This window comes from Artibeus jamaicensis, unplaced genomic scaffold, assembly GCF_021234435.1.
Source record: "Artibeus jamaicensis isolate MK-2021 breed Jamaican fruit bat unplaced genomic scaffold, CSHL_Jam_final contig_685, whole genome shotgun sequence".
Taxonomy (NCBI): domain Eukaryota; kingdom Metazoa; phylum Chordata; class Mammalia; order Chiroptera; family Phyllostomidae; genus Artibeus; species Artibeus jamaicensis.
Genome location: NW_026521924.1, coordinates 35,613,935 through 35,639,947, shown reverse-complemented (window position 1 = coordinate 35,639,947; position 26,013 = coordinate 35,613,935). Strand labels below are relative to the sequence as shown.

At 67.7% G+C, this 26,013-nt stretch overlaps 1 protein-coding gene across 1 annotated transcript in view; it reads left to right on the top strand.

Annotated features, from left to right (window-relative positions):
* Positions 1 to 8,576: 8,576 nt before the first annotated feature.
* LAMA5 (laminin subunit alpha 5) overlaps positions 8,577 to 26,013 on the top strand; it is a 42,061-nt gene continuing 24,624 nt past the window's right edge. Inside the window, exons 1-11 of the mRNA XM_037153533.2 lie at positions 8,577 to 9,071; positions 12,603 to 12,755; positions 19,489 to 19,606; positions 19,830 to 19,948; positions 20,026 to 20,196; positions 20,331 to 20,428; positions 23,082 to 23,197; positions 23,391 to 23,503; positions 23,616 to 23,706; positions 23,959 to 24,093; positions 24,202 to 24,261. Of these exons, the coding sequence (XP_037009428.2) occupies positions 8,811 to 9,071; positions 12,603 to 12,755; positions 19,489 to 19,606; positions 19,830 to 19,948; positions 20,026 to 20,196; positions 20,331 to 20,428; positions 23,082 to 23,197; positions 23,391 to 23,503; positions 23,616 to 23,706; positions 23,959 to 24,093; positions 24,202 to 24,261 (1,435 nt within the window). The 5' untranslated portion in view covers positions 8,577 to 8,810. The remainder of the gene's footprint in view (positions 9,072 to 12,602; positions 12,756 to 19,488; positions 19,607 to 19,829; positions 19,949 to 20,025; positions 20,197 to 20,330; positions 20,429 to 23,081; positions 23,198 to 23,390; positions 23,504 to 23,615; positions 23,707 to 23,958; positions 24,094 to 24,201; positions 24,262 to 26,013) is intronic.

The following is a 26,013-nucleotide window of genomic DNA, read 5'->3' as shown; positions in this document are numbered from 1 at the left end:
CAAGGCATCCCGCCGCACTCGGTGGCACTTTAGGACCCAGGGGAGAAGGTCACAGAGCTCTGGCTTCAGGGCCCACCTCCAGCCCCAGGCCGAGCCCACCAGGGCCCCACATTGACCTCGGACCCCCACGTACAGACTGAGCCCCAGTCTTGGTTCCAGGCTGACCTCTGACCCCGTGCAGAAGGAGCCCTGACCTTCTGGCCCTTCTGGCCGAGCCTCAGTTTCCCCATAAGGAGGGTGAAGCTGCTGTCCCAGCTCCCGTGCGAGCAGTTGAGGGCTGAGCAGGAAAGGGCCAGCTGGGGGCCTCGTTGTGTCTACCCCTGGGGACAGGTGTGGACAGGGTGACACTCATGCCCAGCCCTTCGCTGCTACTTGCCCAAGTGGAATCGGGCCTGGCAAACGGTCTGTCGGACTGTCTGTCTGGGAGGTGGCCCAGGACACTCTCAGGCCCTGGTGCCCCAGCCCTGGGAGGGACAGGCGGCCTGCAGGGGCACAGGCCCGGGGCAGGTCCTGACATCTGGCACCTGCCCCGCACTGTCGAGGGCCCAAGGCTGCCCCGTGAAGAGGCAGTTACGGAGCCCATTGGCAGAGCAGGAACTGAGGCTGAAGGAGAGGAGGTCGCTCCCCAAAGTCACAGAGCTGGGGCGCATGTGGGGGGGGGGTAAACCCAGTCTCCAGGGGAGGAGGAGGAGTTGCTGGAGCCCCCCCCCCACTCCGTTCCCAGAGCTGAGCTGCTAGGGGGGTGGGACTTCAGGCTCACTCCTAAGTCTCGGTTTGGAAGTCCTATCTCCCCTACATCCCTGGTGACCCCCAGAGCAGGGCTAGAGGGGAAGGTGGCCCCAGGCCTCAGGCCCCTGGGTGGTGACAGGGCCTGGGCCCTGTCCACCCACCCAGCCAGTGGAATGTCAGCTGCAACCAAAACATACCCAGAGGCAAAGGTTTGCACCCAGATTCCTGCCCTGGGGCCGGGCCTGGCCGAGCTTGTCTGGCTGTCTCCCCCACCCAGCCCCACTCCCCCAGCTCCGGGCAGCTTCTCCCCTCCCCGCCAGCCCCACAGGCGCCAGGTGCTGAGGCTCTGGGGTTTCAGGGGGGCCCAGCCAGGTGGTCCATCGCCCCTCTATGTGCTGTGACCCGCAGGGGGCTGCGGGCAGGTGGCTGTGTGACGCCCATGGGGGCCGAACCCGGCCCAGGTGCTCAGCCTGGAGATGAGGACCATACGTTCTCACCTCCGGAGGCTCTAGGGCAGCAGCCCTTCAAGACAGGTGGCAATGCTGGGCTGTCACAGCTGGGGGAGGGGACAGTACTATTGGCCACTTAGTGGGTGGAGGCCAGGGGTGCTGCTCAACACGTCATGGTACCTAGGACGGCCCCGCAGGGAGGCCTCGGCCCTCAGTGGCACCGGTGCCTGGTCTGGGGCTTTGGAGGGCAATGACCCAGCTGAAGGCATCTCTGAGGAGGGGACACTGTCACCCAGCAACCTGCCCTGAGGGGAAACCTGGAGTGCCGGGTGCATCAGGAGGGGGACAAGGGATAGGAATTCAGGAGGTGGGGCCGCCCTGACCACCTTCTCCCCCAGGGCCCAGCTCCTAGCAGCCCCCGGCACATTCCTCCCCTGGGTGGGCAGGGGGTGGGGGGGCCTGCATTCCTGGTGCAGACTGGAGCCTTGGGAAGGCTGTCTGCATCACGTGTAGTCACTGTCAGCAGCCTCCCCCGGGGCCCCGGGGCCTGGCCTTTGCAAGAAAGCATGCAGGGCAGGTCAGAGGCCAGCACTCACCTTTCCGGCCAGGCGAGCGCCCTGATGGTACGGGCGGGACTCAGCAGCCTGCGTGGTCACCGTGGGCCTCCTGCTCAGTGGGGTGGATGTCACACAGGTCGTAGCTCCCTCCTTCCCCAGCTCCCCACTTGGGCCCCATTTTGTGAGCACGTGTCAGGTGCTGGCCCAGCCCGAGCCTGAGGGCACCGGGTGTTTGGCCCAGGGCAGGGGGTGGCCGGTGGCCCAGGGGGTGGTTGGAGGCAGGGAAACAGCAGGTCTGCTCAGGGGCGTGGGGAGACCGTGCTCCGAGGTCAGGCAGCGAGCTGCGGGGAGCTGGGAGCGCTCGGCCTTCAGACTCCAGACCCCTACACCGGAGTCTCCACATGTTTACACTCCCCCAGGAAGTGTCTCCCCAGAAGAGCCTGGGATGCTGTTTCATAAATGCTGAGACGGGCAGACAGAGGCCTGGGCCGAGCCCACCCACGACCTCTCTCCATGGGGAGGGGGCCACCTGGCTTGACCCTCTCCTCCCCGCCCGCCAGCATTGAGTCAGAGGCTTCCGGCAGACAGGCCCGATAAGTGTGCCCAGGCTGGCCCAGCCCAGCTGGACCTCCATGCCGGCCCCCCACCTTCTGGCCTTCGGAAGCCCTCCTTTGATGAAATCAGGGGGCATAGATGGGAGTGGTTGGGGTGCTGCTTCTGCCTAAAGCACCTGATGACCTCCTGGGGGACGGGCGGATTTCAGGGTCAAGCCTCTAAGGGTGGAGCCAGCAGGCTGGCCCCCCCACAGTAACCAGGGACCCAGTGGGAACCGAGTGAGGACAGGGCGGAAGGGGGCCGTGACTCAGCAGACCCGCAGGCTGAGTCGGTCCCCTCTGTAGGCCGGGCTGTCCACCGTGACCCTAAACACAAGCCCACGCCTCGCCACTGGTCCTGGGCAGCACCGGCCAGCCGTGCAGCATCAGCGGCTGCATGGGTGGCCCATGGGCACCCCGAGGGGACTAGGCCTCCACCCTCTTCACCGGAAGGCCCGACGCACGCCCAGTCCGGCCTGGCCTCGCCTCCACAGCCCCTACCAGCCCCCACGACCTGAGGCAGGGCTCTGCCCGATGAGGCTCAGTCTTGACTCCTGGGAGCGACCAGCAGCCAAGGGGGCCCCCTCCTGCCCTCTGCCCTGCCTCCTGCGTGCCAGGGGGGTTCGGGAAGTCTGCCTCCTGGTGGCTGACTCCCCTTCCACCCCACGGACCTGCCCGCCCACCCTGGAGGGACATGTGGACTGCTTCCCCCATGGCTGTCGGAGAGCGCGCTGCGGCACTAGTCACACAGAGGCTCCTGTGAACACTGGTCACGCTCTCCTGGGCACGGAGCAGGGGTGGGAGGGCTGGGGCCCTGCGGCCAGAGCTCCCCGTGCGCAGGCGGGCGGACGGGCAAACCAGGCAAGAAGTGCCCCTGTGACCTGGGGCTGCCCCTTGTGGGAAGCAAGTCCCTTCTCCAAATGCCCAGGAGGCACAGGTGCTGAGAGGCCAGACCCGGGTGGGGGGCGCTGAGGTTGGCTGAGTTAGGGCAGCAGCGGGGAGAGGCGGAAGGAGCGAAGGAGAGAAGGAGGGGGGCCGGCTTAGGAGGCCCAGGCGGGGGCTGGGGCGGCGTGGCCTGCGGGGGGAACTGAGTCCCAGCCGGTGGTCTGGGTGGTCAGGGCCCGGCCCGGCAGCCGCCGTACCCAGGCCAGGCGTGTCAGCTGGGCCTCTGTGTGGTTTCTGTGGTGCTGAGAGGGACAGGCTGCCCCCGATGGCAGCCCTCGGGACCACAGCAGCCCCAGCAGGGTCAGGCCCCGGGAGCTGCAGGTCCGAGTCAGAGCACACCGGCCCGGAGCGGCAGCGGGGGGCTGGCCCCCACCTCCCGGCGCCCCTCTCCCACAGCCCCATCCCTGCTCTTCCTGGGAGATCGGATTCCTCCTGGGCTTCTAGGCCTCCTGGCCATATAAGGCCGTCTGTGGGCACCTCTCGGAGAAGCCGCAGAGTCCTCACCCTGCCCCCCATGGGAACCAGAGCTTGGCCAGGCCCCAAGGACCAGGCGGGGGAGGGGGCTGCAGGAGCCTAGGTCTCGGGAGGGATGGGGGCAGGGCACACAGGGCTCTGGGCTGGGGCTGTTCCCCCCTCTGTGCTGGGGAGGGCCCACTCCTGCCTCGTGCCCCCCAGGGCTGAGGTATGGAGTAGGGAGGTAGCAAGGATGGCGGTGCTGGTGTGGACACACAATGACATGTAGGGGTCATCCCAAGTGGTCCCCACGAATCCGGGGTCAGGAGGCCTGGGTGCCCAACTTCATACCCTGGCAGGGTGCCGAGAGGCTCCCTGATGGGTTCCCCTGGCACTGGGGTTCTAAGCACAGCCCGGTCGGCCCAGCCCCCACTTTGCTCTTTGCTGGGAGGAACCCAGAGGGCCCAGCCTGACCTGGGAGGGGACCAGACAAAGGCGTGTGGACAGCAGCCCCAGGGGTCCTCGGATCACAAATACCTCAGTGGGCAGCTGTGGTGGTGGGTGGTCTGGCCCCAGGCAGAAAAGCCCCTCTTTGCCTTCAGCCAGCCCACCCCTTGTCTCCAGGCAACCAGGTCGACACACCTTCCAAACGCCCCTTTGACCCCTTCTTCTAGAGCCTGACCCCTCTCTGAGGCCCTGGCCGGGCAGCTCAATGGGCTGGAGAGCCCCCGCTCCCAGCACTCGAAAGCCAGGGGTTCCCATCTCAGTCAGGGCACGTGCTGAGGTCGCGGTGTGGACCCCACTGGGATGAATGCGGGAGACAGCCCAACGACGTTTCTCTGTCCCCCCCTCTCTAAAATGAGGAGGCACACTTTTAAGAAGCGGAGCACTCGCCCCCCCCCCCCCCCCCCGCTGCCGGCTTCTCCCACCTGCACATTCAGTTCCTCACTCACGTTCCTTCCTTCACTGCAGACACATAAAAGCAGCCGCAAAAGTGTCATTTCTGGGAAGCATCCGAGAGCCGGCCTCCTGGCCACGTCGCCAGTTTGGCCAGAATGAGTCCCGTAACAGGTTCGGAAGGTTCTGATGTGGAAGGGGGCAGGGGCTCTGTTGTGTCCAGGTGTCCGGGTGGAGGTGGCCAGGCCCAGTCTGGTGGGGGGAGGGGTGGGCTCCTGGAGGACCCTCGGGGAGGACTGAGGGGGGTGGAGCATCGCCCGGCTGCCTCGTGGGGCCTGGCTTTCATCTGAAGACAGACTGGAGCCGGTGGGCCTGGGGGAGGCTCACAGCCTCCAGCTGCATGTCACCCTGCCGGCTCCAGCTCGCCAGGGACAGGCTCCGGCAATGCGGATTTCTGATTCCTTCCAGCCAGGGCCCCAAGATCAGCTGAGGCCGGGGGCTCTCCCACACTCAGGCAGTGACTCGGTGGCCAGGGGCAACATCCAAACTGAACCCCCGCCTCTGGAGTCCAGACGGAGGTCACGCTGCTCACCCCACGGAGCATCACAGCCCCCTACTTCTGAACATGCTGGACGCGTGTGCATTTCACCTGGCCTGACCCTCCAGGCCCACGGTGCCTGCCAGGAAGGGCAGCCGAACCGGGAGCCTCTGCTGAGCGGCTGCGCTGGCCAGCTCAGGCCTTCCGGCGCCGGGGCACACCTAAGCCTGTCTGCGTTCCTCCCCCCACATCAGGACACGGGCCCGAGGGTCAGGCCTGCAGTGGACACCCTGGGGGTGTGGCCTGTGAGCTGGGCACACAGGGTCAGAAGGCTCCCAGCACAGGGGCCTTACCCAGCAGTGCACAGGTCAACCCAGAGACTGGTGGCCTCTAAGGTTTCCCAGGACCACGTGCCTTGGAGGCCAGCAGTGGCCTCATTGGGGCCACAGCAGGGAGGGGAAGGACCACTCCTTCCAGAGCCACAGGGGGCCTGCCCCACATCCCTCCTCGAGCTAAAAAATGAATCAGAGGACAGCAGCCCTTGAGGAGGGAATCAAGTGGTAGGAAAGCTCCCAGCCTGGGGAGGGGTCTGGTCGCTGCTCAGGGCCTCCTGCTGGTCCTCAGGTCCAGGCCCCGGTCTTGGAGGCCTGTCCTCTGCCCGCCGGCCCCTGCTCTGGGGCTCCCAGGGGCTGGGCTCGCCATGCAGCCGCGGGCCATGGGGGTTGGTCCCGGCCGAGCAGAGGCCAGCAGAGGCCGGGGCTCTCCCTCCCTGCCGGTTTATGGCCTCTGGAGAGGCGGCTTCTAGGACACTGGGCCTCACCTTCGGCAGCCACCAGAATCAGCCTTGCCCGGCTCCGGGCCCTGCGCCCGCCTGTCATGGATGGGCTCACCTGCTGGGTCCCCTGGATGGGCACTGGGAAAGGACGACCCCGCTGCGCCACACCACAGCACTGGCTCTCCCACCCCCCTTCCTGCTGAGTCAAACACGGTCCAGGAAGCACTGGGCCCTGCGGCCTCTCCCAGGAGGACGGGGCCTGGGGGCAGAGCCAGGGCCTGGGGAGTGGAGGCCCAGAAGGCATGGCCGCCTGGTGCTGACTGTAAGAACGAGGACGCCCTGCGCAGCTGCCTCCGGAGAGCCCTTGGCTGAGCCCCGTGTGCCTGCGGGTCCCCACACCTGCCCCCCAGAGGGGCAGCAGAGGCTCCTGGGGAGACCGCTGCCGTGGGGCGGGGCAAGAAGGCAGGCCTTCTTGGGCGCCCGCCCTCCAGGACTGGGTGGGCCTCTCCTGGGGGCTCAGGGCAGAACTGGGCCACCCGATGCGGGGGGAGGCAGCGAACGGCTGACTGAGTCCCCCCTCCTCGCTCACTTGGTGCTCTGGACTCACCTCTGGGCCTCCCGGCCTCAGTTTCCCCATGTTTAAGTAGGAAAGGCGGCTGGGTGGCCCTGAAGTCTGAGGAAGGCAGGAGACACATTCGCTGGGCCACTGGGGATGAGACGGGACAGCCCTCCCTGCGCAGCTCACCTCCCATCAGCTGCCCCTCGTTCCCCATGCGGTTCCCTCCCTGACCAGGCACAAAGGCGCACGGTGGGGGCAGATGGTGGGCGCCACAGTCTCCTCTGTCCCCACTCCCCACCCCACAGCCATCATTTGCTCCGCTCGGGGGCAGCTGTCCCGGGATCCTCCAGCTGGGCGCCGTGGCTGACTCAGCGCATTCTTGGGACAGCTGCCCCTCCTGCCCGCCCGCCCAGCAGCCAGCAGAGGCCAGGGTGCTACAGGGCTCAGAGGGCGCCCACACATCACCGCTGCCCACTGGCCCCTGCAGGGGATGTGGGGGAAACTACCTGGATCAGGGGAGAGAGGGCTCCTCATCTCCAGCCCCAACTGCCAGGGCGCCCAGCTGTCCAGGGGACGCCGGGGCAGGAGTGTATGGCTATGCAGGGTGGGGGAGGGCACTTCAAGGGCAGGGCAGGCTGGGCAGGTCGAATCCCCGCTCTGGGACGGATCTGCTGCTGCCCTGCGGTGGTTGTCCTTTGCAGGGGATCATAAATTAGCTCCTGAGCCAGCCCGTCTGGGGACTCCAGATTCCTCCCTGTCTCCTGCCCACCCTCTGAGATGGCCTTCCCCCACTCAGAGCTTCCCGGCAAAGGGAACTAGAAGTGAGGTCACAGTCACGGACTTGGGAAAGGCGAGGGAAGGGAGGGCTGTTCCCACTGCCCATGTCCCTACTCCAGAGGGAGCAGGGGCCGCCCAGCCCCTGGAGTTTCAGGAACCGCAGGAGGTGGGGTGGCCAGAACATGTGGGCGGTGGCGCAAGTTTCTGGGAGCAGCTGCCGGGCAGGACCCCCGCCAGGGCCAGCTGGATGTGGCCCCACGAACTCCCCAGGCCCCAGGACTGTCCAGGGACGCCCGGCTGGCCTGGCTCAGAGAGTGGGGGAAGCTGCCAGCCCAGCAGCTGCGACCCTGTCCCCGCCCCCGAGGGCTTCCCTTGAGACAAACGTGGGCCCGAAGCCTCCCAAATGCACAGGCAGCTGGGATAAAGCCGGACGGAGCTCGGCTTCCCAGTTCCCGGGCGGCCTCCAGTGCCCTGCGTGGGGACTAGCGCCCAGCCGGAGGGTTAGCCTAGCCCAGGAAGTTGGGGTCCACATTGCCGCCAGCGCAGGCACTGCCTGGCACAAGGGCGGGTTCATCGCCCCCCCCAGCAAGTGCTGGATAACCAGCCTCCATGGTCAGTCTTCCTAGTACCCACCAGGCCACAGACACCCCTCCTTCCCTGCACAGGTGGGCAACAGTCTGGCCCCTCCTGATCCAGTTCCCTGCTTCAGAGTGTATTTAAACCAAACTGTTCGAAGGGGCATGGATGGACCCGACCTGGAAGCACGGGGTCCCCAATCCTGGTTCCCTTGTCCCTCCACAGACAGATGCCCTCATGGCCCCCAGGCGCAGCCCATCACGTGGTGCAGAGCGCACCTTCCCGCCACTGGCAGCATGGGGCAGACAGAGGGGCAGTGTGAGGGGACTACAACCGGAAGCGCCAGGGGGTGTCTGGAGAACACCCTGACCAGGGGGCCTGGGTGGGGGTGGGGGTAGCCAAATGCCTAGGACCCCTTGCTGCTCCGGACGTTCTACAGCTTTCGGGGTGCCGGTGGGGACGCGCTGAGCCCTTGATGGACAGACGTCCCCACCGCCGAGGTGCGAATGTGCCCGACTCTCGGCCGCCTTGCCTGCGCCCCGGACCGCCGGGGGCGCTCGGCCGCCGAGAGGTGCCCGAAGTTATGAAAACAAAGAGAGGAGCTTCTAGGCTGGGACCAGCCGGGCGGGTGCGGCGGGAACCGGGGCGCGGCGGGCGCGGGGGTGCCGCCCAGCACTCGAGCCACGCCCTGGAGGGCCTGGGGGGCTCCGAGTTCCCACGGCCTGGCCGGAGGCCAGCAGGTGCCCCTTCCGGAGGCCGGCCGGCCGGGTTCCGAAGGGTTAAGGCTGCCAGCGGCCCCGCCCCCTCCCGGGCCCCGGGGCGCGGGGCTCGGTCGCCGGGGCGGGCCGGGGCGGGGCCTGACGTCCGCAGGCGGTGCGAGCGGGCCGGCCCGGCGCTCACACCCCACAGGACTCCCGCGGCGCGCAGTCCCAGAGTGCGAGGAGCGCGGCCGGACCGGCGGGATGCGGAGGTCGCGTCCCGCGTGGCCGCTGCGGCTGCTGGCCGGGCTGGCGCTTCTGGGCGCGGCGCTGGGGGCGGCGGCGCGGCGCGACTTCAGCCTGCACCCGCCCTACTTCAATCTGGCCGAGGGAGCCCGCATCGCCGCCTCGGCCACCTGCGGCGAGGAGGCCCCGGCGCGCGGCGCCCCGCGCCCCACCGAGGACCTTTACTGCAAGCTCGTGGGGGGGCCCGCGGCCGGCGGGGACCCCATCCAGACCATCCAGGTGAGCGCGGGCCGGCGGGCGGGGCGAGGGGACGCGGTCCCGAGGACCCGGTGCCGGGCGGGCCGGGCTCGGACTCTGCGACTCCGGCCTGACTCGGCCGGGAGCGCCCCGGGCCCCGGAGAGGCCAGGTACTGACCGAAGTCCCCGCGTCCCGCCCCGACTCTCGGGTCTCCCATTTCGGAGAGTCGAGCGGACCCCGACTCGGCCCTTCAGGCTCTGCCAGAAACCTGCGCGTCCCCACGCCACCTCGCCCCCGGGAAGGCCGGGCGCAGCCTCCCCCGCGCGGGCCGCGGGGCCCAGGGGGGTTGTGCCCGGTTCCGGGCGACCGGGAGTCCCGGGATGCGGGCGAGACGGGACTTGGCGGCGGCGCCCGCTGCCTGTGGGGAGGGGGCGGGCCCGCTCCGCCCTCCCGCAGGACGAGCTGGAACCTGCTGCGGGCGCCCGGACGGGACTGGGATGAGGCGGGCGGGGCTAGACCGGGAGGCTTTCCCTGGTATCTGCGCAGCCCGAACCCATCCCCGCTGGGGGCGTAGGAACCTGGTGGGGCCCCGAAGGGCCCCTGGGGAGGGGGCGGCAAACAACGGGGTTTTTCACTGGGGATGGGAATGGGCAGCTGCAGCCAGGGGCTGTGTCTCTGCCCCTCACACAGGTGGTAAGGTCTCCCTGGGGGCCCTCTGGGGGCGCACCGTCGCAAGTCGTAGGTGGGGAGCAGTTCGGTGGCCCCACACGTGGACACTCCCAGGGAGGCTGGGCTGTGGAGACATCCCCAGGACAGGGTTAGGCACGGGGGCCTCTGAGGCTCCTTGGCCTGCCTCCCAGGGTGGCCTGGGGTGGGTTAGGCTCCCCTCTAGAGGCTTTCTGACACCTTGTTCAGGGCCCACCTTTCCCGGGGAAAGGGAGAGGCCACCTTCCTGTGGGGGGGGGGAGGGACAGCCTGAGGGGGGGTCCTCCTTCCAGGGACTCAGCGCTGCCTCCCGCAGGCTCCCGACTCGTCTGCATGCTCTCCTCTCCCCTGCACCCCCCCCACACACAGCTGAGATTTCAGATGGGGAAACTGAGGCCTAAACAGGGACAGACACTTGTGGAAGCTTTGCAGCCGGACCCTGACCTGGCTGGGCAAGCGGTGGAGACCCAGGCCCTTGGCCCACCTGGTTGGCGTCAGGGAAGGCGAGCGTGGGGGGTGTCCAAAGCCGCCCCTCCACGCAGGCAGTGGAATCTCCAGGCCATCTCTGTGCCCCAGACCAGTCCTCTCTGGCCGCCCACGCTGCCTGGCCCCAGGGGACAGGCCCTTGAGGAGGGCCAGCAGCCAGGTCCCTGCAGGGAGGGGCCCTGCGTACTCCCTCCTAAGCGCCTAAAGGAGCAGCTGGGGAGGCGGAGCGGGGCTGTGTCTCCTTAGCTGGGTGGTTTCCTCCCAGAGCCTCAGTCTCCTCCTCTGTAAAATGGGTGCAGTGCGGGGGGCCCGCCCCACCTGCATTTGGAGCCGGCGGCAGCCCTGGTGCTAGGTGCCAGGGAGCCGGCCCTGAATGATCAGGGCCAGCCTGCTTGCCCAGCCAGCCCATGGTCGGGCAAGAGAGGCCAAAGCCTTCCCTGAAAACCAGCGGCCCTCAGCAAAGGGCGCCCCAGCTCTGAGGCCGCTGGGCGAGGCATAGCAGAAAGATGGGGGGGCCATGTGGACACCCGTGTGACCTTGGATACGTCCCTGGGCCAGGACTTCTGCCCTCTCCTCTAGGAGCAGGGGTCTGCCCAGTGCCCCAGCCTCCAATGGGGCCGGTGGTAGGGCCTTGCCAACTCCAGTTGGAAGCCAGTAGCCAGGCATAGGAGGTGCCAGGGAGGTGAAGCCCCGCTTCTGTCCACCCACAGAGCCCAGGCTTGTGCCGGCCTGGGGGCTGGGTCACAGAGGACAGGCACCGGAGGCTATAGGCTCCCAGCTCCCAGGGGCCTCCTGGAGGACCCAGGACAGAAACTGGAGTGGGGGTCCCAGTGGGGGCCTAGGTGAGCCCAGCTCGGGGGAGGGGTCATGTGGGCGGCTCAGAGGGCCGAAGGTGGGCATGGGAGGAATTCAGGGCTGGCCCTGGGGCCACAGGGGAAGCCGGGGGCTAGGCCGCCGGAGTGGTGACTCACTGGGAGGGGAAGCTGTTATCGCTGCTCCCCATTTCCTTGCTGGGCCGGGCAGGACCCTCAGCAGCTTTCCCATCCCTGTGGCCCTGCCCCCCAGGTGTGGCAGCTCGGGGCGAACAGCTCAGGACCACTGTGAGGGACGAGGCAGGCGTGTTCCCCCTGAACCCCAAGCTTTGCACGCCTGGGGAGGCCGTGAATGCAGAGTCACTGACAGCTAGACAGTTCCCGGTCTGGAGGTAGAATTAATAAAGTGTGGGGTGCCCAGGGGCGTCAGGCGGGCCCCAGATGGTCTAGAGCTGGGTGGGGGCACCAAGGAGGAGGTGGTGTCTGGGCTGAGACACCGGACAGGAGAGCGGGTGTGAAGGCCACAGGCGGGAGGGAGCCAGGCCTGCAGCGGGGCCCAAAGCACCCAGCGCCAGGGCTCTGGAGCCCGCTCTGCTGCCTGTGGGTCTCTCCCTCCCAGATGTACGGTGGAAGCCTGGGAGAGGGGGTGGAGCGTCCCACACTCCCACCCCAACTTCTAGGAGGGGGTCTGGCCCCCTGGGAGGCCGGGCGGTGCAGTGGCCGCCTTTCCCAGAAGCGGCCTCTCGGGTTTCAATCTGTGCCAAGTCCCGAGGGCCGCCTTTGTGTGCAGGGATGGCAGGTCTGCCTCCCTTGGGGTGGGGGTGGGGCTGCACTGGGCCAGCGGCCAGGGCCCAGCCCTGCCCCCACCGCACCCAGGGCTCCCAGCACCTGCTCCTCCCCAACGGGGACGGCAGGCCAGGATGCCGCTGGGAGCTGTGTTCTCAGAGGACCGGCCGCTGGCAGGTGTCTCCGCTGTGACTGAAGCAGCTGCTGGGCCTGGGGTGGGGGGTTAATCTTCGGACAGCCGAGGCAGGTGCCAGCCTCACCCATACCCTTCCGATGGAGACACTGAGGCTTGGCAGCTGCCGTGACCTGGCCGGGCCCCAGGGCTCGGAAGCCGCAGGCCCAGGAGGTCCAGGTCCCTCCTGTTGGCTGCCCACATGCCTCCACCCCAGGGCCGATCCTCAAAGGCCACCAGAACGGCTTAGTTCCATCTCTCTGGAGACCCTAATCCAGGTGGCTCTGGGTGAGAGCCTGGCAGGGGTGGTGGGAGACAGGCCACTGGAGGTGGAGAGCGGGTCTGGCCCCTTTCCCTGCCCCCAGCTCCAGCTCCATTGGCCTTCTCTCTCTTTACTCCGTGGCTCTTCCTGCCTCAGGGCCTTTGCACGGATGGCCCCTCTGCCTCTCCATTCTCTCAATGCCTTTGTAGTGGGTGTCCCTGGAGCCCGGGGTGCGGTCGGCTCGAGGAGGAGTGAATGGGGTGGGCCGAGCGCTGGAGGGAGGGCGGTTGGAGGCAGCCAGAGGTCCCGGCCGGTCCCGGCCATCTGATCCCTCCCCATGCCCCCGCAGGGCCAGTACTGCGACATTTGCACGGCGGCCAACAGCAACAAGGCGCACCCCGCGAGCAATGCCGTCGACGGCACCGAGCGCTGGTGGCAGAGCCCGCCGCTGTCCCGCGGCCTGGAGTACAACGAGGTCAACGTCACCCTGGACCTGGGCCAGGTAGAGTCCCTATGGTGCCCGCCACAGCCCCACGCCCACATGTCTGGAGCCGGGGTTCCCTCCGGGCACAGGCTAGACGGTGAAGTCCCCACTGAGTGCCGCGCGTGCCCGCGGGGAGTCTGAGCCCAGTCAGACAAAGGTGTGACCGTGGGCGCCCGGTGCGTGTTCTTCCCACCTCCCTGCAGCGTGCGGAAGAAGTGGGTGCTGCCCGCAGGGCCAGGGAGCGTGGGCGGGGGTGCCGCGGTCCAGCGCAGACGCGGCCCCAGGCTGAGCTGCGGCGGTTGCCCGGAGGCATTCCTGTGCAGGGAGCTGGGCTTCGACTTGCCGGGGTGGGCGGGGCCCCAGGAATGTGCAGGAGGACGGGGGAAGTGGACATTCCTGGGATACCTGTGCCAGAGGGCCACCTCGGGGTTAGGTGCTCCTGCTCCAGGCCCTGTGCGGGCAAGAGGGCAAGGCCAGGAGTGTCCCAGTGACGGAAGAGCCCCCCCACTGGTGGACCTGCTGGGTCAGACTCAGCATCCTGGTCTCTGTGTGACTGCTGAGTGCCTGGCCTGTGACATGGGCCGGAGGTCCCGCTGCCCCTGGAGTGGGGGGTGGGGCGGTGAATGAAGCCAGACCTGCCGGGAGTTGGGGCTACGAGGCGGATCCTGCCAGACCCCACCCCATTGGGGGAGGGAGGAGTCAGGTCCAGGGGCTAGAGTCCAGGCCGACCAGCCACTGCCCAGTCCTGTGACCCGGGGTGCCTGCCCCTTGCTGAGCCTCCTCCTGCTGAGACCCTGCTGGTCAGGGGAGAGGCTGCGAATTGTCTCCCGTCAGCTGGCCGGCAGGGCAGACCCACGAGTGGGTTTGGGGTGCACTGTCGGGACTGCCTGTCAGGCCTGCAGGCCTGGCCCCGTGGCCAGGTGGGCAGTGAGGAGAGTGGGCCCGAGGCCTGACAAGCGTCCTGAAGTCTCAGGGGCCCTGGCTTGGCTGTCAGTCTGCGGGAGAAGCAGCCTGGCAGGAAGCTGGAGGGAGCCACAAAGCCCTGGGTGACCCGGGGTCCCCCCCTGATACTGCTGGTGGGGAAATGCAGCCGCCCCCTCCCACGGTCCATCAGAGGGAACTTGTGCTGAGCTGGTGGGGTCGGGGGGCCTGCTCTGCCCCTCCCTATGGGACAGGCCTGGCTTGGCTGGGGGAGGGGCTGGAGCCCTGGCTGGGGGCACAGTGGCCCAGTCTCCACGGCAACCCCAGAGTGGCCTCAGCAGGTGGGCACCTTGCCGGCCCGGTGCTATGGTGGGGCCCCGGCCCTCTGGACTCTGTGACCCCTGAGCCACTGTATCCTCACCTACGAGCCCCGCTTTGCAGACCGGTCCTGGATCAGGGGAGGGGTTCACCACCTGTGCGTCCTGCCTCTCCAAGTCTCAGTTTCCCGAACTGTAAAATGGCCCGAAGGGAAAAGGGGTTGGGGATGGAGACCCGGTCCGGCCTGCAGTGCCTGGTCTAGGGCGGAGGAGCCCACGAGGGCAGAAGGGGAAAGCTCTGAGGGCTGCAGCACCGGGGAGGCATTGGGAGGGGCAGGCCTGGAGCGTGTCCACTGGGGCCCTTGCGGTGGCCCTGGGGTCTGTGCCCTCAAGCAGGCCCAGGTCCGGTGACCAGAGTGGCGGGCGCCCACGGTCAGACTGGGGTCGCCCCCAGGGCAGGACCCTCTGAGCGTGCTCCCTGCTTCCCATGAGAGACGGGCCAGGAGGGAGGGGTCTGGCTAGGCTAGCCCGACCCAGGGGTCCCGACCCCCGACTGGGGTTCTCCGCTCTGGGCCGTCATTGCAGACGAGGGTCGGGGTGGGGCTGGGGCTTCCGCCAGGAAGCGGGGCTGAGCGGGCAGCGGGGTCGGGCACTCCCCGTGGCGGGCTGCCAGCCGCCTTTGTTCTGGGCTCCGGAGCGGATGCCTTGGAGGGGGGTGGGGCAGCCAGCACTGGGTATCGGGAGGCCTTCCTGCCCCTGGGAGGGCTGAGAAGGGTGCCGCGGGCCTTGTCCCAGCTCCATCTCACACCCGGTGGGTGGGCCGGGCTGGCTGGGGGCGTGAACTCGTCCCCCTTCCCACCGCCGCGCAGAATCCCTTTCTATCGTTCGCACGGGGGAGGGCGTTGGACCCTCTTCCTTCCCAAGTCGCAGCTGGAGAAACTGAGGCTGCAGGAGCCACATCCTGGCCGGGAGGCGGGAGGCAGCCAGGGCCTCGGCCGGAGCCTTCTGGCCTGAGAGAGCCATGGTTGGTGGGACCCTTGCAGGTGGCCAGCCGCAGAGCCAGTTGTCCCCGCGGGGGGCAAGGCGGAGGAGGGCCCAGCAGGGTGAAGGTGCAGAGGGAGACTGGGCCAGCCTTGGGGTGGGCTGGGGTGGCTGCTGGTGAGGCCAGAAGTGTGGGTTGGGGGCTAGAAATGCCAGGTGAGGGGTCTGTGCCCTCCCTGGGGGACAGGATACCAGGAGCAGAGCTCTGGTGAGAGTGTCCCCGGGCACCTGGGGACGCAGAGCACCTGTGGGGAGGGACCAAGACCTTGCGCTGGTGTCCGGAGAGACGCGCGGCTGGGCCCCAGCTGGGCACCTGGCCTCTGTGCCTCGGCCTCCTTCCCTGTACGTGGGGCACCCGGGCACCTGCTTGAGGGGCTTGGCTCCTCAGCAGGGTCCCCCACAGCCACTCTGGCAGGACCCCTGTTGCCGGGCGGCACACACTGAGGCTGGCAGGCTCGGGGCTCCCCGGGCAGGGCTCCTGGTCCCAGCCTGCACTGGGCCATGCGGCGGGTCCCCAGCAGGGTCAGCGGGGTGATTCGAGGGGAGGGGCAGGAAGTTCGCCCGAGGCTGGCCAGGCTCTGGTTACAGAGCCCAGCAGGCAGGACAGGTGTGGGGGCCGGACCGGACGCAGGCCCTTGAGCCGGGCTCCCTGAGGAGGGCGGGGGGGTGCCCTGGGTGGCCAGCGGGAGGCACCTCCTCTTCTGGCACGGGCGGGACTCTCCCCGTGAGAATGGATGAAGCCTTGCTGGGGCCTCTGCTCCCAGGACATAGGGGCTCCCGGTCCCTGCCCTCGCACCACCCACCCCCGCCACACACGCCAGCTGGGCCGCCCGCCTCTGCTCACTCTGGGGGCTGGCAGATGCCCCCGCCACCTCACACCGGACCCCCCCAGGCCCAGCTGCCCCCAGAGGCCCCTGTTTTCCATCGGCTTTTAAACAACCCCCACAGCGTCCACTCACCAGAGACTAAACTGTTTGGGTTTGGGGTCCTCCTGAGATAAACTCCACTTCCTGTGGCCTGGGGCTGACCATCTGGCCTGACCTGGGGCGGAGGGGCGGGGCGGGGAGCTCTGGGCTGAGGCCAGGCCCCAGACAGACCCTGGAGGTTGGCGGGGGGGTCCCTGAATCCCCTCCCCCAGCCGGCTTTGCTGAGGTGCTGGGTCACCTGGGGCACGGCCTTCCGCCCCAGCCTGTGAGCTCACCCTTCCCCTGAAAACCCCCCACCCCTGCTCCGCACACTTGTTTGTTAGGTGCGCACCCAGCAGGGTCGGGCCCCCAGAGCTGCTGCCCGAGTTCCGTTTTGCTTTTCCACGCCCGGTCTCCCTGGGAGACCTCCCTGCCTGTGTGGGGACGGCCGGCTGGCCTTGGTTATTTACCCAGTCGGGGGCCTGAGTCCACACGCCTGCCCGGCCTGCCCTGCGCCCCAGCCCCCGGGGTGGCCTTTATCTCTACCAAGGTTCCCAGCGGGGTGTCTGCTGAGAGGGACCCACACACGCAGGGGAGAGAGCCCACTGGGGGGTGCTGGACCGAAGCGGTCAGCACTGGGGGTGGGGCCCCAGAAGGCCAGCCCAGCAGTCTGGGTGGGGGACCCAGGAGGCCTGGGTCCCCACTGTTCACTCCGAGGGCGATGGCCGGGGAGCTGACCCGGACACCGGGTCTAGGAGGGGCTTCCTGCCTCCCCCCGGCCTCAGCCTGGGACCCTGGCCCAGCCCCGGGAATCAGCCCTGGGCCCTGCTTCCGGGAGGGCCAGGGCTGAGTCACCGACTGCCCAGCGATTCCAGCAGCTCGCGGGCGCTGGTGGGCGGGGGCCGGGCTCCCTCCTCCCCCAGGACAGACCTGGGTCTCCCTGGCCCTGAGATGGGCCAGGCAGAGGTGGGGTGTGCTGGGCTGACCACCTCGCACCCTGGGGTTCCTGCCCACGGTGAGGCGGGTTGTCACCCCCTGTGCTCCACCAGGGTTTCAGAGACCCCGCTGTCCAGGTCCCAGCCCCGACCTGCGCCTCCCCCTCCCCCACCTCAGCCTCTGCAGTCGGAGGGCTGGGTGGCACCGGGGGTCTGTGCAGCCTCCCCACGGGGGCTCCAGTGTCGGCTTGGCCACCCAGAGATGGCGGCTGACCCCTGGCCTTTGCCCCTCCGCTCTGTTTGTCTTTCCACTGCCCCTGAGCCCAGGGAGGGGGCGTGGCTGCCCTGGGCCCACGGCCCCTGGGGCCGGGAACCCACGCGGGGCCTCCTACACTGGCCCTGGCCCCCGTCGGACCTTGGTCACCGGGTCGGGGCACAGACACCCTCCTGGGGGGCCCTGGCCCCTGCCTTCAGGCTGGGCGAGGGGGCTGGGGGTGCGGTGACCGAGAGGCAGTTCGGCTGCTGTCCTGGAGACTTGCCCGCCCCAAAATAGCCAGATTGTTAAAAATAACTCGGAGGCTTTTGTTTGGCTTTTGCTTTAAAAGACGTTCTTTCCTTCTGCAGAGAAGGCTGCGGCAGCGGGAAAGGTCAGCCCGCGTTGGCAGCCGAGCCTGGCGGGCGGGGTGGGGGCAGGGCGGAGGCCGGGGCCTGCACCCCTCCGGGGTCGTGACCAGCGCCGCCCCGGGCGCAGCGCCAGGTCAGGGACAGACGGGGAGCGCTGGGCCGACGTCTCTCCTTCCCTGCAGACTCCCCTCCCCGAGTCCCCGAGTGGAGCTTCAGGGACAGATGTCCAGGGCCCCTGTGTGACAGACAGAGGACCAAGTGGCGGGGGTGGGGTCTTTCTTTAAGCACAACCAGTGTGATGGGCGTGTGCGGGAAGTTCCCATGACACCCTTGTCCTGTCTGATCCGCGTCTTTGAATCAATATTTGTGCAAGGGCCCTCAGCTGGGAAAAATGCTGTGGGTCGCCAACGCAGGGGGCAGCCTGGTGGCCCCGCTCAGGGGAAGGCGGGGGTGGGTCCCAGGGGCTCGGCAGGAGCCTCGAGTCCCCTGGGGGTCTTGGTGTTTGTGACTCAGGCACACCCAGGTCCCCCGGGACTCCCTGGAATGCCTCAGGGTTGGCCAAGGTGCCAGCTGGGTGGAGGGTCCGTCCCCCAGGGGCTCGTGTCTCTCCCCCAACTGAAGGCCCAGGAAGCCGACCTCAGAGCCTGAACATGGGTGAATAGGCCCCCTCCCCACCCCGGGGAAAAGCCACTCCGCTGGCTGTGGACCTTTGGGAAGGGCGTGGACGCAGGGCAGGCCAGTCTCCGGGGCCTGGGACGCTGCCCCCCTGGCCGTCCGAGCTGGCAGTCCGAGCAGCCCATGCTTCCTGAGGGCTGGGCCTTGAGGGCTCACCCCCCTCCATGGGGCCACAGGCTGACAAGGGCTGGGGAGTGACTGTGGGCCCTGGGCGACCCTGGAGGGACCCCTTCCCTGCCTCAGCTGGTCCGGAGCAGAAGTCCAGACCAGTGGATGCCCGAGGGGGCCTCACTGGGGGTGTACTGCCACCGAGAACATGACATCGCCCTGGAGGTCTGGGCAGTTCAGAGCCCATGGGGCTGGCCCCGCATCCCAGGCCCTGGCTGGGGGTGAGGGGGCACCCCCCACACGTGGCATGTTTTCCGCTGCGTCTGGGCCTCCCACTCCGGAGTGCAAGCTGGGGGTGACCGCGTCCCACGTCCCTTACCCAGGTCTCCTTGGAGCCCAAATCCCTCGCTCAGGCCCGACAGTGGCTTTGGAAACAAGGGGAGGGGCTCACTTGCCCAGGGAGCTGCCAGGGGACTGGGCCAGGGTGGGCACTCCCGAGGGGCCTCGCACGCTGGGTTCCAGGGTGGAGCCCACCCACACGCCCGCCCCGTCCGGGGTCGGGGTGGCTCAGCCGCAGCCTTGAGGCCTCAGGCTGAGCGGGAGCATCAGAGCCCCCGCTGTCCCTGGGCTCAGAGCCCTTCTGGGGGCCATGGCCATCGGGTCAGGCGTTCCAGACACTGCCGAGGGGACCCCAGCTGGTGCCTTTTCCAGCCTGTCTTCTCTGTCGGGGCCTCATCGGCGCCAGACCCCTTGTAACTGGGGCCCCATGGCGAGGGCAGGTCCAGGAGTGGACAGGCAGGTTCGGAGGCGGCTCTGGGAACAACGGGGGTGGCCAAGCGGGACTGGAACAGGAGGGCGTGGCCCCTGCTGGGCCGGAGAGGAGGCCAGCGCTTGTTGGGAGCCAGGGGCTGGGCCTGGTCCCATGACCGGCGGGGGGTGAGCTCCTGACTGCTTGCCCAGCCCCACTGCCCGGGGCCCGCAGGCAGGACTGGGCCTGGGACCAGCAGACCCTCGGAAACGGCGGTGTCCGGGTGGGCTTCGGCAACCATGGGCTGGCCTGCGAGCCTGGGGGCTGCTCCCTGAGCAGGTTAGCTCTGTCCCCGGGGTGCCCCTGGGCCCAGAGGAGAGCCCACGGCTGTGGGGGGAGGCGGCCGTGCCATGGGGTGGGGCACTCCTCCAGGCACGGGGTGGGGGGGCCCGGGCCTCACTCGGTTCCCTGCCGCAGGTCTTCCACGTCGCCTACGTGCTCATCAAGTTTGCCAACTCCCCGCGGCCGGACCTCTGGGTGCTGGAGCGCTCCACCGACTTCGGCCTCACCTACCGGCCCTGGCAGTACTTTGCCTGTGAGTCCCCGGGAGCCAGGGGCTGGCCCGCGCGTCCCCGGGGTGGCTGTGTTGCCCTGCTCTGTCACACTGGGTTCCTACGCTGGCCGGGGCTGCGGGTGCATCCCCAAGGCAGGTGCTGTGCTGTGGTTCCCTGTGGCTCGGCTTCCTGCTCAGCAGCTCCTGAGGTGACAAAGGCCACACCACTCGGCCCGAGCCCTGACCTCCCTGCGTGTTCCTGCAGCCTCCAGGAGGGACTGCCTGGAGCGGTTCGGGGCGCGGACACTGGAGCGCATCTCGAAGGATGACGACGTGGTCTGCAGCACCGAGCATTCCCGGATCGTGCCCCTGGAGAATGGCGAGGTGGGCTGGCAGATGCGGCGGGGCCGGCCCTGTGCGGGGGCCACCCGGTGCTGGCCTGACCCTCATCCTGCCTGCAGATCGTGGTGTCCCTGGTGAACGGGCGCCCGGGGGCCATGAACTTCTCCTACTCGCCCCTGCTGCGGGACTTCACCAAAGCCACTAACATCCGTCTGCGCTTCCTGCGCACAAACACGCTGCTGGGCCACCTCATGGGCAAGGCGCTGAGGGACCCCACCGTCACCCGCCGGGTGAGCACGCGGCCTGGGGCACCAGGGTGGGGGGTCAGGCTGGAGTGGGGTGGCCGGGCACTCTTGGCAGGGGATCCGGAGGGGGCGGTGGGGCCGGGACGGGCGGGCGGCCGGGTGCTCACGGCCGGCTGCAGTACTATTACAGCATCAAGGACATTAGCATCGGCGGCCGCTGTGTCTGCCACGGCCACGCGGACGTCTGCGACGCCAAGGACCCTGCAGACCCCTTCAGGTGAGACCCGAGGCTTCCTGCTCACCCCTCGCCCCGGTGGGGGACACCTGGTCCCACTGCCTGCCTCCTCTTTGGCCCAGTGGCCCCCACCCCAGGCCTCAGTTTCCCCGAGTGCAGGGCTGGGGCAGGCAACTCCTGTGCCCCGCGGCCAGCGCGGTGGGCTCTCGTCCGGACCCTGAGCCCAGAAGTCACTGAGTGAGACAGTGGGCCCACGGCTGCTCGTCCCTGTCCTCTGCGCTGGGCACTGTGCCCACTCTGACCTTTGCCCCCTACCACCCGCAGGCCAAGGCCCCGGGCCCAGAGCCTGGGCTGCACCCCAATTTACACAGGGGGTGTCAGTGAAGACCAAATAGTACAGAGTCTCACCCCCCCCTCGTGGTCAAAGCCACAGCCCGAGGCCAACCTCTCGCTCAGTGACTTCTGGGCTCAGAGTCTGAAAGGCCTGAGGAGGGGAGAGCCCTCCTCCCTGGGGGGCTGGGCAGCCCTGGGGCTCCTGCCTGTGGAGGTCTGGGAAGTTCAGCACCGAGTGGAAAGTGAGCTGGGAGGGGCGCCTGCTGGGTGGCGGACTGGTCTGGGGGGGCGGCAGATCTGCCCCAGCCTGCCAGGGCGGTGCCGGCACTGTCTGCCCCACCTGCACTCGGGCGTGGGTGAGCTCAGCTCGCCCCGAGGGGCCCAGACTGCAGCACTCGGCACCCAGAGTCCCCACCCGGCAGCCTGCCTGTCCTTCTGCCCAGCCAGCTCTGGGCGTCCATCCTCCCCGCTTGGGACTGGCACGGTCCTCAGTCTTCGCTGCCCACATCCCAGACGCTACGGTCGCTCAGACAAGCCTTGCAGATGTCACATCCGATAGCCCTGCCTGCAGGCTGCTCGGCCACTCCCCGGCCCACAGATGTCCCCCCAGGGCTGGCGAGGGACAGGGGCCGGGCACATCTGTGGGCTCTTTTATTACGGGGACACTAATCCCGTTAGCACAGCTCCACCCTCCTGACCTAATCACCCCCAGAGACCCCGGAGGCCACCATTGGGGGTCAGGTTCCACAGGTAGCTCTGGGGGGACAAAAGCCGTCAGTGGTGACTGGTGAGTCCCCTGGATGTCGGTCCCAGCTCTGTGCACCACCTTCTGAAGCGGCTGTTTAGGCCTCACTCTTGGGGGAGCCGTTAGCTGGCTGCCGTGTCTCTGGACACTTGAGAGACGGCTGCTCCTGGTGTCTTGGCGTCTCCGGTGCTCGGAGGCATCTGCTGCAAGTTTCCACACTCTCTTCCGGGTGCTCCGTGGTGTCAAAGGCAGACTGGCTTTCTCTGGCTCAGGACCCCTGCTTCGTGAGTCTGCGACTCGGACCCCCAGGACCGGCCCCGCCCCCCCCCCCACGCTGCCTGTCAGATCCCTTCATTGGTCGCTGTCCTCTGGCTGGAATCCAGGCTGTGTGTCCCTCTGCCTTGGAACCGGGCCCCCCTCTGTCTTCCTGATGGCTCTTCCGCTCAGAGTCTCCCCTCTGCTGCCGCGTCTGCCTAGGCGAACTGCCTACCCGCCGAGTCTTAAATGCAATCATTTCATTTTCTGTTTATAGATCTTCTGGCCGGCTCTTTTGATCCTGTCTGACTATTTTTTACAGCATTCCTTTTCTTTTTTAATGAAGTTTTAGATTCCTTAGCTTGCAATGTCTAAATGTGCTTACTGCACGGTTTCTATCCTATGGTGACATCTCTGGGCTTGGGGGCTGTGTCTGCCGCCGTGGTCGATGCTGCTTGTCCCTGTGGCGCCCGCGCGCCCCGGGTCAGGACGAAGCCCACATGGTGCGCTTTGCCAGGCTTTTGCCAAACACGCCTGGGTGCCCCCGCCTCGCACCACCCCTGCTCAAAAGTCTCAGTTCAGAGGCGCCCCGACATATCGATTGCTGAAAAGTCCACCCACAGCTGCGGCCCCAGGTTCCACTTCCAAGACAGACAAGCTGCCCGGAGCTGCCCCTGCCACCGTCCCCTGCAGGCGCCCCCACGGTGTCCCCAGATGCTAAGGGACAGCAGCGCTCATTTCCAAGGCCCAGAGGGGATGGGGTTGGAGCTGCGGGACCGGAACTCTGGGCACAGCGCTGGCCAGGTGCCGGGGACCCTCGGCCTGGCCTAGGGCCCGTCCCGCCCCCACCTAGGTTGACTTGTGGTCTCTGCCAGCGTGGGGCTTTGGTGTGGGTGTCTGGGCAGTAGGTGGCTGCAACCTCAGCTCCCAGCCGCAGCCAGCTGTCCCCGTGCCGGCTGAGCCAACAGGAGGTGCTGTCTAGGACAGCAGGCAGGGGACAGCCATCCGACTGGCGTCCACCCCCGGCTGGAAGATGAAACAGTTCTTGGCCACCTGCCCCTGGGGAGGCGCCCTGGATGCGTGGGGGGCATCTGGCTGAGCTCCAGGCCACCCACTGAGTGAGGCTGAGGCCTCGGGCCCTGGGCCAGAGGGGAGGGCACAGCCCCAGGGCTCCCTGCTCCCGGCTGACCTACAGGCAGGGGCCACCGCACCAGCCACTCGGTGCCCTGCCCCTGGTGTGCCCACTGACTCTGCCCACCAGCTCCCGCCCTCCACGAGAGCCCTCACTGCCCCTGCCGACCCCCTCAGCTCCCAGGTCCCCCTGGGCCCCCGTGGCCTGAGCCCCGTGTCCTGTGCCCCCAGGCTGCAGTGCGCGTGCCAGCACAACACCTGTGGGAACGCCTGTGAGCGCTGCTGCCGTGGCTTCAACCAGCGGCCGTGGGAGCCGGCCACGCCCGACAGCGCCAACGAGTGCCAGGGTGAGCGCCCCTGTACCCCACACACGTACACACGTGCACCCCGGCTGCTCCCGCTCATGTGCACGCACGCACAGTCGTGGCACATTCTGCCAGGTCACATCTGGGGCAGTGGGTGGGAGGCGGCCCCGGGGTCCCCAGCCACGTGGGGTCATGGGGTGCCTGCTGACAGCCGCGCGCCTGCCCTTCCCTGCAGCCTGCCACTGCCACGGCCACGCAGAAGACTGCTACTACGACCCTGCGGCTGACCAGCACGGCGCCAGCCCGGGGGTAGTCTCGCGGGGCGGAGGCGTGTGCATCGACTGCCAGGTGGGCCCGTTGGGGCTGGGTGGGGCCTGGGGTGTTATGCGGCGACTTGGGGGTGGGGGAGGGTTTGGGGGGCCCCCGGCCGGGACTCAGCGGCCCTGCGCCCTTCCCCCAGCACCACACCACCGGCGTCAATTGCGAGCTGTGCCTGCCCGGCTTCTATCGCTCCCCCGACCACCCCCTGGACTCGCCCCACACCTGCCAGCGTGAGTGGGGCCAACGGGGCGGGGCACTCTGGCTGGGCGCAGGGCTGCTCGGGAGCAGGGGCTGCCGGGAGTAGGCGCTGCGGCGCCCGGGTGTCCCCAGGCCTCCAGCTCCCTGCATCCCCGGCGTCCACGCTCCGGAAGCCGAGGCCACTGCGCTCCCGGCACTGCCCAGACGGGGGAGGCAAAGGCGCCTGTGCGGCCCGACCGCCCTGGGCTGGGGGTCTCACGGCTGCCCGGCGCCCCGCCCCCCAGGCTGCGACTGCGAGTCGGAGTTCACGGACGGGACGTGCGAGGACCTGACCGGCCGCTGCTACTGCCGGCGCAACTTCACGGGGGAGCAGTGCGAGGCCTGCGCGGCGGGCTTCGAGGGCTTCCCACAGTGCCACCGTGAGGCGCGGGCTGGCGGGGGCGGGCTGGGGGCGGGCCGGGCCCTCCTGTCCAGCGCGCCTCCTCTGGGGGGGGGGGCCGGGCTGACAGGCGTGTCTCCTCCCCCAGCCGTGGCCACCGCCCACAACAGCAGCGGGGCGCAGACCCTCCCAGCGGGACAGATAGTGAGTAAGTGCTCGGCACCCCCGCCTGCCCTGGGTCCCCCCGGGCGGCGGGACAGGAGGGGGCCGCACCACGGGGGCCCCACCGGGGAGGCAGGATTTTCCCGTCGGTCCTGTGCATTTTATGCAAACAAAACATATTCACACTAGAAAACCGTCGGAAACCCCAGGCGAGGGAAGGGCTGAAGGAAGCGGCTCCCCAGCGGCCCCTCCCCCCACAAACAACCCTTCTTCCCACTTCCGGGGCCCCTCGGGTGGACGTGCACGCTCGGCTTGTCCACACACGGGTGTGTGTTTCGTGACTGTGTCTCCCCCCACCGCCACCCTGGAAACACGTCCCTTCTTGTCCTGTGCTGCACAGGAAGACGGCGCATTTATTTAACCAACTCCCAATCGCTGGAACTCTAGGTTCTTTCCAATTTCTTTTTTTAAGTTGTGCTTGGGTAAACATCCTCGGTGTTCAGGCTTCCCATAAATTCTTAGCCCTGGTGGAGAAAGATCCCCCAGAGGGACGGCCCTCCCTGCCCAGGCTCCAGGGCCCACGCCGGGACCCTTGGGCTGCGGCCGCCCCCGGCTCTCAGAACACAACCGGTCCCCCGCACTGGCCCGGGCCCTCAGGTGCAGAATCCAGTCACTGTTTGCAGGACACAGCCAGGGGTCCCCCTGCCAGCCCGCCTGTCCTACCCCTGGGAAGGAGACACACTCCTGCTCCGGAGTCTTTCTGGAGTCGGGCCCGTCTTCTGGTGGACAGCTTGTCACGGTCACCGGCAGGTGTCTTCCTTCCCAACGGGACACGTCTCGGCCATGGTAGCCGATGATGTGGCAGTTCCATGGCAGTTTTTTGAGGCTCCTCCACACTGCTCTCCACCGAGGCCGCCCCAGTCTGCGTTCCCACCAGCAGGGCGCGGGCTCCCCTTCCACCACGTCCTCGTCAGCCCTGGTTGGCTGTTGATTGGTTGGTGACGGCCGTGCTGACCGGTGCGAGGTGGCGTGGCTCTGAGGTTCTAAGGTGCATCTCTGGTGATCAGTGACGCTGAGCATCTGTTCACGTGTCCGTCGGCCATCTCGGCGCGTCCTCTTTGGAGAAGCGTCCGATCAGGTTCTCTGTGCACTCTCTAATTGGACCGCCGGGTTTTTTGTTATATTGAGCGGTATGAGTGCTTCATGCATTTTGGGTATCAGTCCTGTATTGACAGTACCACTGTGCTCGCCAATTCAGGGTGCCCCGTGTGAATGGCATGTGGCTTGGAACCAGTGAGATGCACAGAGAACCCCATTTCTGGCTTTCCTGGCGTGGGCCCGCTGTTGGACCGAAACTCGTCCTCAGGGGAGACCCGCGGGAGCACTGCTTGTGCCTTTGCGCCCCTCGTTCTGGCTTTGTAAGGCACCTCGGGAATTGCCTGGAGAGCGACCGTCCTTCGCTGTGCTCCGTCAGTTTTAAAATTGCGGGAATTGATGAAAAGTTTGCTGGAACCCATCAGGCCCTCCAGCCTCCCCTCCCCCCAGCCCCGGCTTCTCCACGGCGGCCTCAGATCACCGTCTCCACTTCTCCCGTGGCCTTCCAGTCAGTTTTGGTTATTTACCTTTTCTTAGCGAGCTGTTGGTATCGTTTTGGGTTTTTAAACATATTGGCACAAAGTTAGACACAGCATTCTGTCCTAATTTTTAAACTTCTTTTCAAAAATCCTGTTGTTTCCTATTTTTATTCTCTTCCTTTTTGTCCTTCATTGGACCTCACAGACGTGCACTAGATTTCTTG